At 45.2% G+C, this 12,892-nt stretch overlaps 1 protein-coding gene across 1 annotated transcript; it reads left to right on the forward strand.

Moving 5' to 3' along the window:
* On the forward strand, positions 2,281–12,185 carry SLC46A2 (solute carrier family 46 member 2). Its single transcript, XM_021381332.1, has 4 exons — positions 2,281–6,383; positions 7,778–7,861; positions 9,260–9,416; positions 10,326–12,185. The coding sequence occupies exons 1-4, from the start codon at positions 5,321–5,323 to the stop codon at positions 10,381–10,383; spliced, it is 1,362 nt and encodes a 453-aa protein (XP_021237007.1). The 5' UTR covers positions 2,281–5,320; the 3' UTR covers positions 10,384–12,185.

Raw genomic sequence — 12,892 nt, forward strand, 5'->3', positions numbered from 1 at the left:
CCACTATTCCACAGCCTTCCACCCTGAAACCACCTCAGGCTGTGCTGGGCAGCTGCCACCAGCCTTCATGGGGTACTCACTGAGAGTCATGGAGGATCTGCCCAGCCCCAAGCAGTTGTAGCTCTATAGTCCAGGAAAGACTTTGAGAACTAAGAAGTTCTCAAGTTTTGGAGTTGGATGTTTGTTTTGGTTTGATTTTGATCTGCAGATGTTCAGCGGGAAGAGCTGCCACATGAAAAAGAAGGTGGCAAAGCTCCGAAGTATCACCAGTGTGCCGCAGCATCAGCAGCTCTCCACTGTCTGGAGAATGTAAACACACTGTGACTAAAACCATAGTCAACCTTTCTTGCCAACTTCTTTGTTCAAAAGAGTGCACAGAGACTTCATGGCAGCAGTTGGTACTTGCCCACCATGAACACTGGGAGGGCCTCCAGTGGTTGCCTCAGCCCACCCTTCACCTGCCTTTGAAATGTGATCTTGGCCACACACAGCACTAACCTCAGATTTATAGGGTGAAAATGGCTGGATTTCCGCACAAAGCTGTCTCCAAAAGAACAAAACTTGACAGAAATTTTCTGTCTTTTCTCCTCAAAAGAGGGAGGTTAAACATAGCACTAACAGTTATCACAGCAGAAGATAGTTTGTACCTTCAAGCACTCACAATGTTCTTGGTTGCCTTCACCTCTCTGAAAACTGGGTGGATTCAGACCTTTTCTCTCCACTGTCCCAAGCCCTCCTCAGGATCCCATAATGCTGTATGCCTCTAGAGGAGTGCTCACTCCACCCAATTGCCCCTGGCTAAGGTTGAGATGCCCAGCAAAGGTCCAGGAAAGGCCCCACATTAGCTGAGCAGAACAGTGCAGATCAGACAACATCCCAGGCCATTGATACAGAGCTGGTGCACCCCTGCTCACCACCCTTTCCCTCTTCCTTGTCCTGCTTTACCAAGAATGTGGTCATCAAGAACACGGTCACAACAGGAATCACAGCGCTCTCAGCCAGCCTCTTCTCCACCCTCTCTCTTCTCTTTCACATCTAAGGCCAAGATTTGCCTTCACAGCCCGGAATAATTAGTGCTCCTCTTTCCCTTGCACTACTTTTCTTCTTTTCTCCCTCACCCCACAAGGATGGGCAGCTTGCTGCTTCTTTTTCCTTCTTTATTCTGCCACAACAATGTTTCTCATTGGCACTGCATAAAGCCTTTCTCTAGTTCACGTCCACGCTTCGTACATCATCACTCCCCAGTCTCATAGACCCAAAGTCAAGTTTACTCACACACTTCTCCTTCTACTAGATTTTGGTCGCCCTGAATGCCTTTGCTCAGACATCTCTTTCTTTTTTAAAGGATGTTTGTAGGCTTTTCAGTACGCACTCACCACAGCTGTAAATGTTTCTAGACATAGATAAAAATGAACAAAGAAAGAAAACATGTAAACTATATAACCAAAGTCATTTCTGAATTCTGAATATGTGGAGAGCATTTGGGGGAGGAGAGCAGTTCTTGTTTTTGAACTCAATTTTTACAGATTATTGTCTGTACTGCCTTCAGTAGTGAACTTTTTTAATAGCCATCTTTTTTGCTCTGGTTATTTAATCTTTCTAAACTGTCCGTTCTCACTTAGTTCAACAAGGGAAGACTAAGCTGCCATTCTGGGATAATTTGTTTCATCCCACTACTCAGCTGTGGTGGACGGCAAGCTGGACATGAGCCAGCACTGTGCCCTCACAGCCCAGAAAGACTACCATATCCTGGGCTGCATCGAAAGAAGCGTGGCCAGGAGGGCAAGGAAGGTGATCCTGGCCTCTGCTCTGTGCTGGTGAGACTTCACCTGGAGCACTGCATCCAAATGTGGAGTCCTCAGTACAGGAGAGACAGGGACCTGTTGGAGTGTGTCCAGAGAAGGGCCACAAAAATGATCCAAGGAGTGGAACACCTCTCCTATGAGGCTGAGAGAGCTGGGGCTGTTCAGTCTGAACAAAAGAAGGCTCCAGGAAGACCTGACAGCGGCCTCTTTAGATACTGCAATATCTAAAGAGGGGGCTACATGAAAGAAAAGGACAGAGTCTTTAATGGGGTCTGATGTGATGTGACAAGGGGAAATAGTTTCAAACTGAAAGAGGGGAGATTTAGATTGGATATAAGGAAGAAATTTGTTTTATAGTAATGGTGATGAGGCACTGGCACATGTTGCCCAGAGAGGTGGTGGATGCCCCATCCCTGGAGACACTCAAAGTCAGGCTGGACCGGGCTCTGAGCACCTGATGGAGCTGTATGTATCCCTGTTCATTGCAGGGGAGTTGGACTAGATGGCCTTTAAGTGTCCCTTCCTATTCAAACAATTCTATTAAGTCCATTCCTACCAGACCCTTCCTACCTTACACTCTTGAATTTGCAGTGCTTCATGCCAAACCCATATAGGCTGACAACAATTTAAAAGAAGAGGTGAATATTAATGAAAAGTAGAATGTGCACCAAAAAAATAGCATTTAGCATAAGGATTATCTGGGTCTAAGACGTACAGCAGGATTTTGTTCTGCAGTCCAGCTGATCGAGCAGGTGCTGGATACCACGAGAAGCCTTTTTTCCTGTCTCCATGCAGAGGATTTATGTTAAGAAATGCAGTTAAAGTGTCAGCACTAAATCACCTAAATTCCTTGAGATAAATTAAAACGCAGCTGACCCAACAAAAAGCACACATAAAGGATGCTGGGTTTTGTCAATCCAGCAGGGGGAAAAGACCACAGGAGACTCCAGCCAGGCAAGGAGAGAACTCTGAAATAATGAGAAAAATAGGCAGAACTATAACTTCAGAGGGTGAAAGCATGATACTACTCTTCAAGTGCCAGCTTCCTCCATGGAACAGCTGCTGGGTCTCCCCCATCGTACCCTGGGGACAATCCTTGCTCCTTTCTCACTGCACTACATATCAGTGCACCACAGGGTCTCTCTCTGTGGAGACGAGCTGCTGCTGACCTGGTCTCAGGGTCCCCAGGCTAGAGGGCTGTAGGGGAGTTTGCCTTTAACCACTGGGTTTCAGCAGTCTACAGCAATGTATTTTTGCCTTGCAACTAATCTCAACCATTCTGTAGGTGCGTGTTTTTAAATGTCAAGAGCCACTCTCTTACACCTCTTAAGGATCCCTTGTGCCAATTCTGCTCAAATATTACATTCTAGAGCAGAATAATTGTCCCCTAAAATATCAGTAAAATGAGAACTGAGCCCTGTGGAAAAGCTGATTATGGAGAATGGTAATCTTAAAGCCTTTGTGGGATCAGATGAATATGGTATTCATGCAAAGTGTTTTGCAGTGGGATATGTTATACAGCCTGAGTTAAACTTGCGTTACACTTGTACTGCAGTTGCTGACATAAAATAATACCCTTCTATGAGAACCAACTCTAAAAAGCACATTTAATGAGAACGAGCACTCCAAATATCCTGGAAATATATATGCAATTCATGAGATCACTAATGGCATTTAGCACAGCTCATTAGCTCTCTGGGCCTGAGTAGCACTGAGCATAGCATGGTATCACCTAAATGTCAAGAGTGTCTGATGAATAAGCCAGGCAGCCTGTACATGCCACCGAGTGCGGAGGGAAAGCATCCCTCATTCAAGAGCTGAGCAGATCTGCAGCCTCTCCAGCTCAGTGCTCATAAAATTCCTCTGCATGGCAAGACAACCAGTGTCCCACATCAAAGCTAGAATGGGATGAAGCAATTTCTCTTTCCCTCTAGTATCTGGAAGAAAAGATGGGGCTCCCAGGTCAAAGCGAAACGTGCCCATGACTCTGGTTGCATGTGTTGACTGAACCAGACCCAGACTGCTGCTGTGGGGCTTTCAGTAAGGCTGCCTGGAATTTCCATCCTCTGGAAGTACTACTGTGTTTGGAGAAAAAGAAGAAGAACTAAAGAAACACCTGCAGAAAATCTGATACAAAAATAAACCAAGTATTTGGAACAAACCAGATTGTATTCTACAGCTGGCTATGAGTCTTTGGGTCTATTAAAAAAAAAAAAGTCATAATTCTCTGGCAACAGCAAATCATTCTAGCAGACAATTCCCCATTCCTTCCTATGTTAGTTCTTGGGATTTTTTCCCTCAAATAGAAACCTAAAACAAAAAGTATTGCACAACTGGACTAAGGAGTAAAAGAATGCCGCTCTTGAGCCATAAGTACACAGGCATTGAGTTGATGCCACCTGAATCAACAGAGAGTGCAGCAGATGGGGATTTTAACATGGTTTGTGCAATTAATCATTAATTTATTTTTTAAAGCCATCACCATGAATCTTCCCAGAGCAGACTGCTACTCTGCCTGTTATGAATCACTCAGCCAGTGCAGGATGAGATCATTATCATTTCAGTTAGCATTTCTGAGGCTGCCAAGCATCCCTTGAGTGCTTCCTGCAGACCCAAAGCATGGGGCAGCAGTAAAGAGTGTGGCTGGCTGCAAGCTGAGACTCCATGCCAACACACAGAGTGGAAATCGTGGATTGCTGCTGTGCTGCCATTGCCAGTGCCTTGGTCGCACTGGGAATTTCCTCCTCCTTTTGAAAATTCCCACACTGTAAAGTCCAAGGACACAGCACAAAGACTGTGAGGCAACTTATGAAAAATAAGGATTTTCTCTTACCATTTTTTCTTTTTGGTGTAATTTCCTGCCTGTTTTATTGAAATAACAATGACATCAGAGGCATGATGTAGCAATAGGGCAAAGGGAAGCAGCTGAGAGCCAGAGAGCCAGCAACACATTTGTGTGGAAGAAAGGGAAAGGAATGGAGTGAAGGGGAATTCATGAATTACTTGGCAAGAAAAGTACTCTATCTTCTCCTATCCCTGCCATCAGGCGTGAGCATCACTTCCCTGAGAGCCCTCTGGCCTGTGAAGGATGCCAAAAGAGAAAGAAAAAACGCAGCAACTACATGAATATTTTCACTTCCTAAAGTGGGTGACAGAAATTCCCCCCAGGTCATATGATCTTTGCTGAAGCTGCACCAGGAAGAGCAGCAGCAGCCAGCGAGTACAGGGCGTCTCCATACAAAAGCCTCTGCTGCCTGAGCCAGAGGTCAGAGCAGCTCAGGGATGTGCATGCGAATGCATGCATACGTACTAAGGCGAGGTGCAAACATCCTCCCAGCCGGATTGCCTCTTGCACAACCCTGATTCCGTGCAAACTGGCGGACCTTTTATTTTCCCTCCACCACTCCACTTCAAGCATGTATCCAGAGCAGAACTTCTGAGAACGCCACTTCCTCCAGCACATCTCTCGGAAAACAGCTCTCCTCTCTCCCTGATTAGAGGTGGCCATCTGCACCATGGTGAGGATGTTGGCAATGAGAACATGGGTTGAGCCGGTGGTCGCAGGCTCCCAGGTGGCCAGTGCCTTCTATGACACAGCGCTGCTGCTGGTGGTGAAGAACTTCTACAACCAGACCAATTCAACTGCCCCTTCCCACGTACTGGAAGACGCTCAGCAGAAGGCTGTCTCTAATTTTTATATCATCTACAACCTTGTCCTGGGTCTGAGCCCGCTGGTGTCAGCCTATGGCTTGTCCAAGCTGGGAGATAAGGTGCATCGGAAGATCCCCATCTGCATCTCGCTTCTTGGCTATTTGGGCTCCAAATCTCTCCTGCTTCTCCTGATCCTGCTGGACTGGCCGATTGAGGTGATGTATGGGGCTGCAGCCTTCAATGGGCTGACAGGCGGCTTCACCACATTCTGGGCAGGCATCATGGCTCTGGGATCCCTAGGCTCCTCTGAGAGCAGGAGGTCTCTGCGGCTCATCATTATTGAGATGGTGTATGGCCTTGCAGGCTTTCTGGGAAGCATGGCATCTGGCTACCTCTTTGTTGGCTTCAGCTATCACTATCGAGAGGGCACTGTGCTGGTGAGCTGCAGCATTGCTTGCTATGCTTTCTGTCTCCTCTACAGTGCTTTTGTGCTGACAGTCCCCAAGCCAGCAGCTTCCAGCCCAGCCAAAGCCAAGAGTGTAGAGGAGGCTGGCGGCCAGCTACCAGCCCACACAGGAGGAGCAGAGAGTGCCCATCCTTCAGAGAGCAGCAGCCAAACTCCAGTAACACCCTCAAAACTAATCATCATTATGCTTTTTGTGGCAGCGATCTTCTATGATCTTGCCGTGGTTGGTGCAATGAATGTACTTCCACTCTTCTTGATCAGGGAGCCTTTGAGTTGGAATGCCGTGGAGATTGGCCATGGCAATGCTGCTGGGTACGCGATTTTCATCACCAGCTTCCTGGGGGTACTTGTGTTCTCCAAGTACTTTAAGGACATTACCATGATCATGATCGGAGTGGTGTCATTCAGTGCTGGCATCCTCATCATGGCCTTCGTACGGTGGACTTTCCTGTTCTACATAGGTGAGTTGAGCTACCTCAAGGGCCCTGTCCCCACATCTCTCTCATACAGTATACATCAATATCCAGAGAAGGCACATGCTCGTGTCAGTGCTCAGTTTAAGGCCAGTTAACTTGTAATTTGTCACTTGGTCATAGTCCAGATCCGAGTGGGAGAAAAATGCTCACAATGTGGTGGGGCAGGAACTGTTGCAGGCTACCAGTACCAGCCAGACAACACTGTTCCATTAATGTGAAGCACTTGTTTCTCAAGACATAAGACTTAAGACTGCATTAGAAGATAATTGTGAAAGATTTCCTGCTAAGTGAACTTCTTAATATGTGATTTAATTTTGTTACATTAGGGTTTCTATGACTGATGGGAAAAATTATATGAGAAACTGGAGCTGCTTTAGCAAATAATATATTATGGCAATGTACTACACAAACCTTACACTGTATATAAATGACTAAGGGACAGGTAATAATAGCTGGGGCAGCACTGCATGGTGAAGGAAAGGCAAGTTTATTTGGGGGAAGCAGCCTCTGCAGGAACACGGGAAACCAAAAGCCAAGAACAGTATCCCTGATGACAGTGAGGTGGGTGATTCATACCTGACTAACAGAAGGAGTATGGTTTTGTCGCACAGCTTTCAGATCTCCTTTCTTAGAGTGAGAAAAAGATCCGAGAGAAATGACCTGAAGAAGTTTTTCTGTCTGCCTCTAGAAGAAGGGAGAAACTGAAAATTAAACAAAGTTATTTTAAGAGGAAAGATGGTAGGATATTATTTGTGTACCAAGCCTGAGTACCAAGCCATACTGAGCTAAATTTTTAACAGACTTTGTTAATCAATTAGGCAATTAGAGGAATAAAAGACATAAAATTATAATTTTAAAAATGCTTGTCTAATACTAAGTCTGTCACTGAAAAGTGCTGCTACTGGGTTTGCAAGATGCATATTCCTTGTGGTGGAGAAACACCTTGGTATGCTAGATGTGGAGTAGGCCTTTACTCAGGCAGAGCTAGAAGCACCACAGGAGAAAAAACAGTGTTCCTGCCCAGGCTGCGTAGCATAGGGTGCTCTCTCCAATGGTTAGACCTGAATTGTCCACCTCACTACTAGAAGGAGAGTGCTGTATGTATACACTTGAACCTCGGGTCAAGACCAAGAGATCACAGCTGGCTCAGGCAAAGTGCCTCTGCTAGGTGCAGCAGTTGGTGGCTTATCCGCTGCCACCTGGATGAAGCAAGGACCTGCACTCCTCCTGCAGATTTTAACCTGAGGCTGAGGGGACATGACAAGGTGAAGCAAAGGCCCTGCCCAAGCCAGAGGCATGCAGTCTTCAAAAGCAGTGGGTGCTGTGTTATGAGACAGGAGGCAGGTACTGATGATAACCATATATTCACTGTGTTGCAGCTCGAGCAGTGATGCTCTTTGCCCTCATCCCCTTACCAACCATCAGGTCCATGTTGTCCAAGCATGTTGAAGGATCATCCTATGGTAAGTGTTTTGGTTACCCCACCAATCAAAAAACTGTCAAATCCCTCAGTTTGGGTGCAAAAGTAACTTTTCACTACAATCTGTGCATTGCATAATAACAGCTGGTACCACAAAAAGGAAGGGAGGAGCAGAGAAACCTGCAGAACAAACCTGTCATGTCCAAACTTCTCCTCCCTTGTTGCTTCATCGTTTATCCGCAGAATTTTCAGTACACGTTTCAAGAGATTACTATCAGTGTGCAGCTCAAAGGCAGGGAAAATAACATCTGAGGTACTGCCCAAAAACACACTGCTCAAGGGAAAACAGAGGGCAATGCTGGGCTGAAGCACAGTGACACTCACAGTTTGTATTTGGCTTCTTCCAGTTTTGGGAATGGTGGATTTTTTTCATCTTTTTTTCAGCTACAGTCTCTGAAAAATCTCCCAACATTTATTCTCAATTGATTCCTGTCAGAACATGATTTAACAAAGGACAGCTTTTACATAAGAAAATGAGAGTTTTGGGGAAATGGGAGAAGCAATTCTTAATTTTTCTATTGGCATTGTATTAGAAAATAGTGAAATGTATGTATTTTACCACACCATGTTGGTGGCTACCACTTTTACCCCAGTGACTTGGCTTCAAACACAACTGGAGTGGTCATGCATCCACACAGCACCTCAGGCTTGTGACTGCTCTCACCTCCTCCAAACACAGCCCAAAATCACACATAGCCATCCTTTTCCCTTCTGCCGTATGACCACAGCACTCCAAACCTCCAGGAGAACACACCACCCACGTCACTGCGTTGTCTCCTCAGGTGGTGGCCACTGGTGCCACGTGGGAATAGAAGGCCATGAGGGCACCGGCTCGGCACAAGGCCCTGGACATGCTCCTGGTTTGTGTGTCCCAGGAGGATCAGACTGCTCCCCTTCCCCCATTTACCACAGCAGAAACAGAACAGTGCACTTCAGTGAAAATGGCTGTCCCTGAGCAGTTCCGAATGGGACTCAATTTGCTCCTCGCTACACATTGCACAATCCCACGCAGCAATCTGTTTTAGGTATGGTTACATTTCAGCCCAATGGATAACCCTTCTGGCCTAGGGAAGGAACTAAGATCTTGTCCTGAAGATACTGCCTCTCTGTATCGTATGGAAATGAGCACTTATTTCCCAGTTCACTGCAACCTCAAAACCTAGAGTGCTTAAGCAGGCAGCTTTGTCCTTTGCCATAAGGAAGAGTTACTTAACCCAGCTCCAGAACAGTAGCAGATGTAAGTTTGTGCAATCTGGCCCTTGTTAAGCCACGGTCACATCACTTTCGTGTGCAGTGCTGGTGATGATTCACGCGGATGTCACAGGGAGGTGGCACAGCAGGTTTTTTCTCCTTGATGACAAACAATGTTGCTGTTTTACAGGTAAGGTGTTTGTCCTGCTGCAGCTGTCCTTAGTTGTCACGGGAGTAGTGACATCCACGGCCTACAACAAGATCTACCAAAGCACACTGAACTGGTACAGCGGCTTCTGCTTTGTTCTGTCTTTCCTGGCTGGCTGCCTGTGTCTCCTCCCACTAAGGTAAGGAATAGGATCTGCTTCCCCCTAAGGGGCATGCTATGTTTTCTACTCACTTCATGATTCTAGGTCTTACGTGTACAATAGATTGAAAAAGGAATTTGTTGTAGTTTTTTTTATTTCAAAAAAATATTACAAAAACACTGCAAAAAGAAAAAAATCCTGTGGAAGTAAGATGACAAGTACTGAGAAGGTTCACAGAATCTCACTTGCAAGCAATTTAGCCACTGCTTTCCACCTCCTTTTTGTTTAATGTAACATGAATTGCTGTAGGAGGAATATTTGGCAGAGTTTGAGAGCTAATAATCCCATGGGACAAAGCCTTTGCACAAATGTAGTGCTAGATAATGTCAAAAGAGGAGTAAGTAGAGAGAAGTAATAATCCTACACAAAATAAAACATTTTTTTAAAATCCATTATAGGTTACTCATTGTGATAGAAAAGAATAACTTTGAGCATCCCCCGGGTGCTTCTTTCAAAGAGAAACGATTACCATATAGCAAAGGATGCCATATTTTTTGCTGTATTTTCTGATGCAGTGAGATTGCCCAAATGCACAGCTACAGAGTGATTGAGAGTTACAATTTTAACCAGGTTTTAGCACAAAAGCAACTTATTTTTCCCATGAAAGGTTGGACTTGATGGTTTTTTGAAGTACCTGGGGCTGTTCTACAAATCTATGAAAACCTGAAAGACAACAAACAGTACCGGTTTCATGGCTTGTACACACAGCAGTAACTTACACAGCAGATGGCAGATTCTCAAAAGGAAGTGCATCAGCACTCAGCCAGCTCCAGACACCACAGAAGTCAAAGTATAAGCTAAAGGCTCAACAAGGAAAGAGTGAACAGTAGTCTGGAGAAGGTAGCTTGGTAGCTCTCTAGTAACCTGTGTTTTTGTTGTTCTTTACAGTATTGTGGCCATCAAACAACATTCAAGCACCGGTACTTTTCAGATTCTGACCAAGTGACAGAAGCTGTACCATCTAACACATCTTTTAGTCTCAATCAATTCTTTGAGGAAGTGGAAGGTCTGCCAAACATTTGCCCCTATAATTAGCTTCATTACAGGAAGCATCTCGTCTACATCTTCACCTCATAGCATGCCACTCTCAGCCACTGAGCTCACCCAGGGCAAAAAAGCTTGCCTTGTTATTTCTGCAGTACATCATCATGCAGAGTGATGTATGCACTGGCTGTAAGACACCGGCAGTGTTCCGAGCATCTTCTTTTCATTCCAGGCTACTTAGCAATAGTGCAGATGGACAAGAATAGGGCAGAAATTGAAGGGGTGTTTCCAAGCACATCATCCAACTTAAAAGGGGAAAGCAGTGGAATGGCCACAGTTCTCCATTAGTTTCTTCTTGTCCTTCAATTCTGAAACCTCAGGGCAGTTCTGTGACTTTGTCTTACATGGCAGAGGTCCAGAAGAAGCACATTGGGAGTGCACAGTGGTCAGCAGGATGACCCTAGTTTCTAAAACACTACAGACAAGAGTAAAGATGACTGATGTTATAAAGAAAAATACACAAACGCCATAGTGAAAACAAAACCCATAACATTAAGGTACAGTTTTTGTAATCTCTACAATAAAATACTTCTTGTTACATGTTCATGCTCTTCATTTCTGAGACTGCCATGGTAGTGCAATGAGCTTATGGGAAGACACCTATGACTCAGTACCTGGTGTTTCATCTCACAGCACCAGGTTGTACTGCTCTTGTAGCAGGTCAAGAATGGGCGAGTGAAGGTCACCACCCCTACAGATTTTGTGGAGGTGGAGGACTGCCAGCACCAGGCAGCATTCATCTTGTAAGCCCAGCCTCATGCTGGCCATGCTCCAGCTGAAAGGAACCACATGCAGTGTGCCAGTTCTCATCAGATGTTATCAGCTAAATCCAAACAAGCCTCAGAAGACTGGCACGCACTAGAAGGATCTGTGTTTGGACTATGTTCCCACTTACATGCCAACTGAATTAACAAGGATTAACTGGCTTCCAGGCTCCTAGACAATTTAAAAGCTCTTCAGCACCTGTAATAACCAGGAGGTAAGTCAGGCAGCCCCAGTTTGAGACAGGGATGTGGCAAGCAGAAATTGATTACTCACTAAGCAGCTCTCCCATTCTGAGCAAACTGCTGCCATCCCTGTCCTACCACCCCCAGCCCTCACAGCCTTGCCGCAGCTCCAGCCTTTGCTTTCTGGTTGTACCAGTTATCCACAGCAACAGACAGCTGACACTCAGTTAAATCAGCAACTGAATGAGCTTTTATGGGAGAGGTATTTCTGTAGTATGATAATAGGTAAAGTACGGTAAAACAGGTAAAGTGCCCAGTAAAGTAAGTGCACACATCACATTTCAGTGAAGAAGGTGACAAAAAATGAAACATCAAATTCTACGTAAAGGACTCATCTTTAAATACGTTTATTGGTCCATTCCATCAAATTGAGGTAAACAAGTGGTGCATTTAAAAAATGTACACACTAATAGGGAACTACAAACAATTTTACCTCAGTGTTTCTCTCATCAGTATTAGTTCCATAGTAAACAATGAACATAGTACGAGGGCTGTTCTGAAAGTAATGCCTCCTTTTTTATGATGTTGGCCCACAACATCAGAGGCAGATGGCAGTGGTATAGCAGTAGGGGTGGAACCTTCCCACCAATATCCATTGCATCTGTTGCCACGTGACAGATGGCAGCAGAGGGGCACTCTGACAAAATGGAGTCTGACATGGAAGTGTGGATAAAGCAAAGGTGTGTAATTGCACTCCTCCATGAGGAAATAATTGCACTCACTGACATTCATTAATGCTTACTGAACGTTGATGGAGGCCAAACAGTGGACGTGAGCACAGTGAAGCAACGGGTGGTGTGTTTCAGCAGTATCGACAGCATGTCACTTCTGCTGGTACAGATTGTTATGAGCACAGCATGCAGGCTTTTGTTCATCGCTGGTGAAAATGCATAACTAGTGGTGGTGACTGTGTTGAAAAATAGTGTTTTGTAGCTGAGAATTTGCCCTATCAAACAGTGCAGTGGTGCTCTTCGTATCTGGGGTAGTTTCCATGGAATTAAATAGGAGGCATCACTTTCAGGGCAACCTATGTATACCTATACAGAGATATATGAAAATGTATATAAACATGCCAGCACTGTAACTCAAGACATCATTTCATAACCTGTGAGTCTGAACAAGAGCACAGCTGTCAGAATTGCTCACATGTATGAGACAAGAGCACTGCTCCGTGTTTTGCGCTATCAAATTCACATAGATATTCTTCTCACAGCTTTCATTCTATTTTTTTTTTTGGTGGTATGAGGGTGACCCTAGGATGCAAAGTGAATGCTTTTCAGTCCATGGACTTGCACAGGTTGGAAGCAGCACAGTCTGGGCAACAAGTCAGCACTGTTTGTCATCAGCACTGACACTTTGACCAAAGAGAGGAGGGGAACCAGGGAAGAGCTAGCTTGCCTTCCC

This window comes from Numida meleagris, chromosome Z, assembly GCF_002078875.1.
Source record: "Numida meleagris isolate 19003 breed g44 Domestic line chromosome Z, NumMel1.0, whole genome shotgun sequence".
NCBI lineage: Eukaryota > Metazoa > Chordata > Aves > Galliformes > Numididae > Numida > Numida meleagris.

Excerpts from the sequence above, each read along its gene's own strand:
- SLC46A2 (XM_021381332.1), top strand. The coding sequence starts at position 5,321 with ATGGTGAGGATGTTGGCAATGAGAACATGGGTTGAGCCGGTGGTCGCA. Across the intron at positions 6,384-7,777 it reads GACTTTCCTGTTCTACATAG|CTCGAGCAGTGATGCTCTTT; the intron begins GTGAGTTGAGCT and ends ACTGTGTTGCAG. Across the intron at positions 9,417-10,325 it reads CTGTGTCTCCTCCCACTAAG|TATTGTGGCCATCAAACAAC; the intron begins GTAAGGAATAGG and ends TGTTCTTTACAG.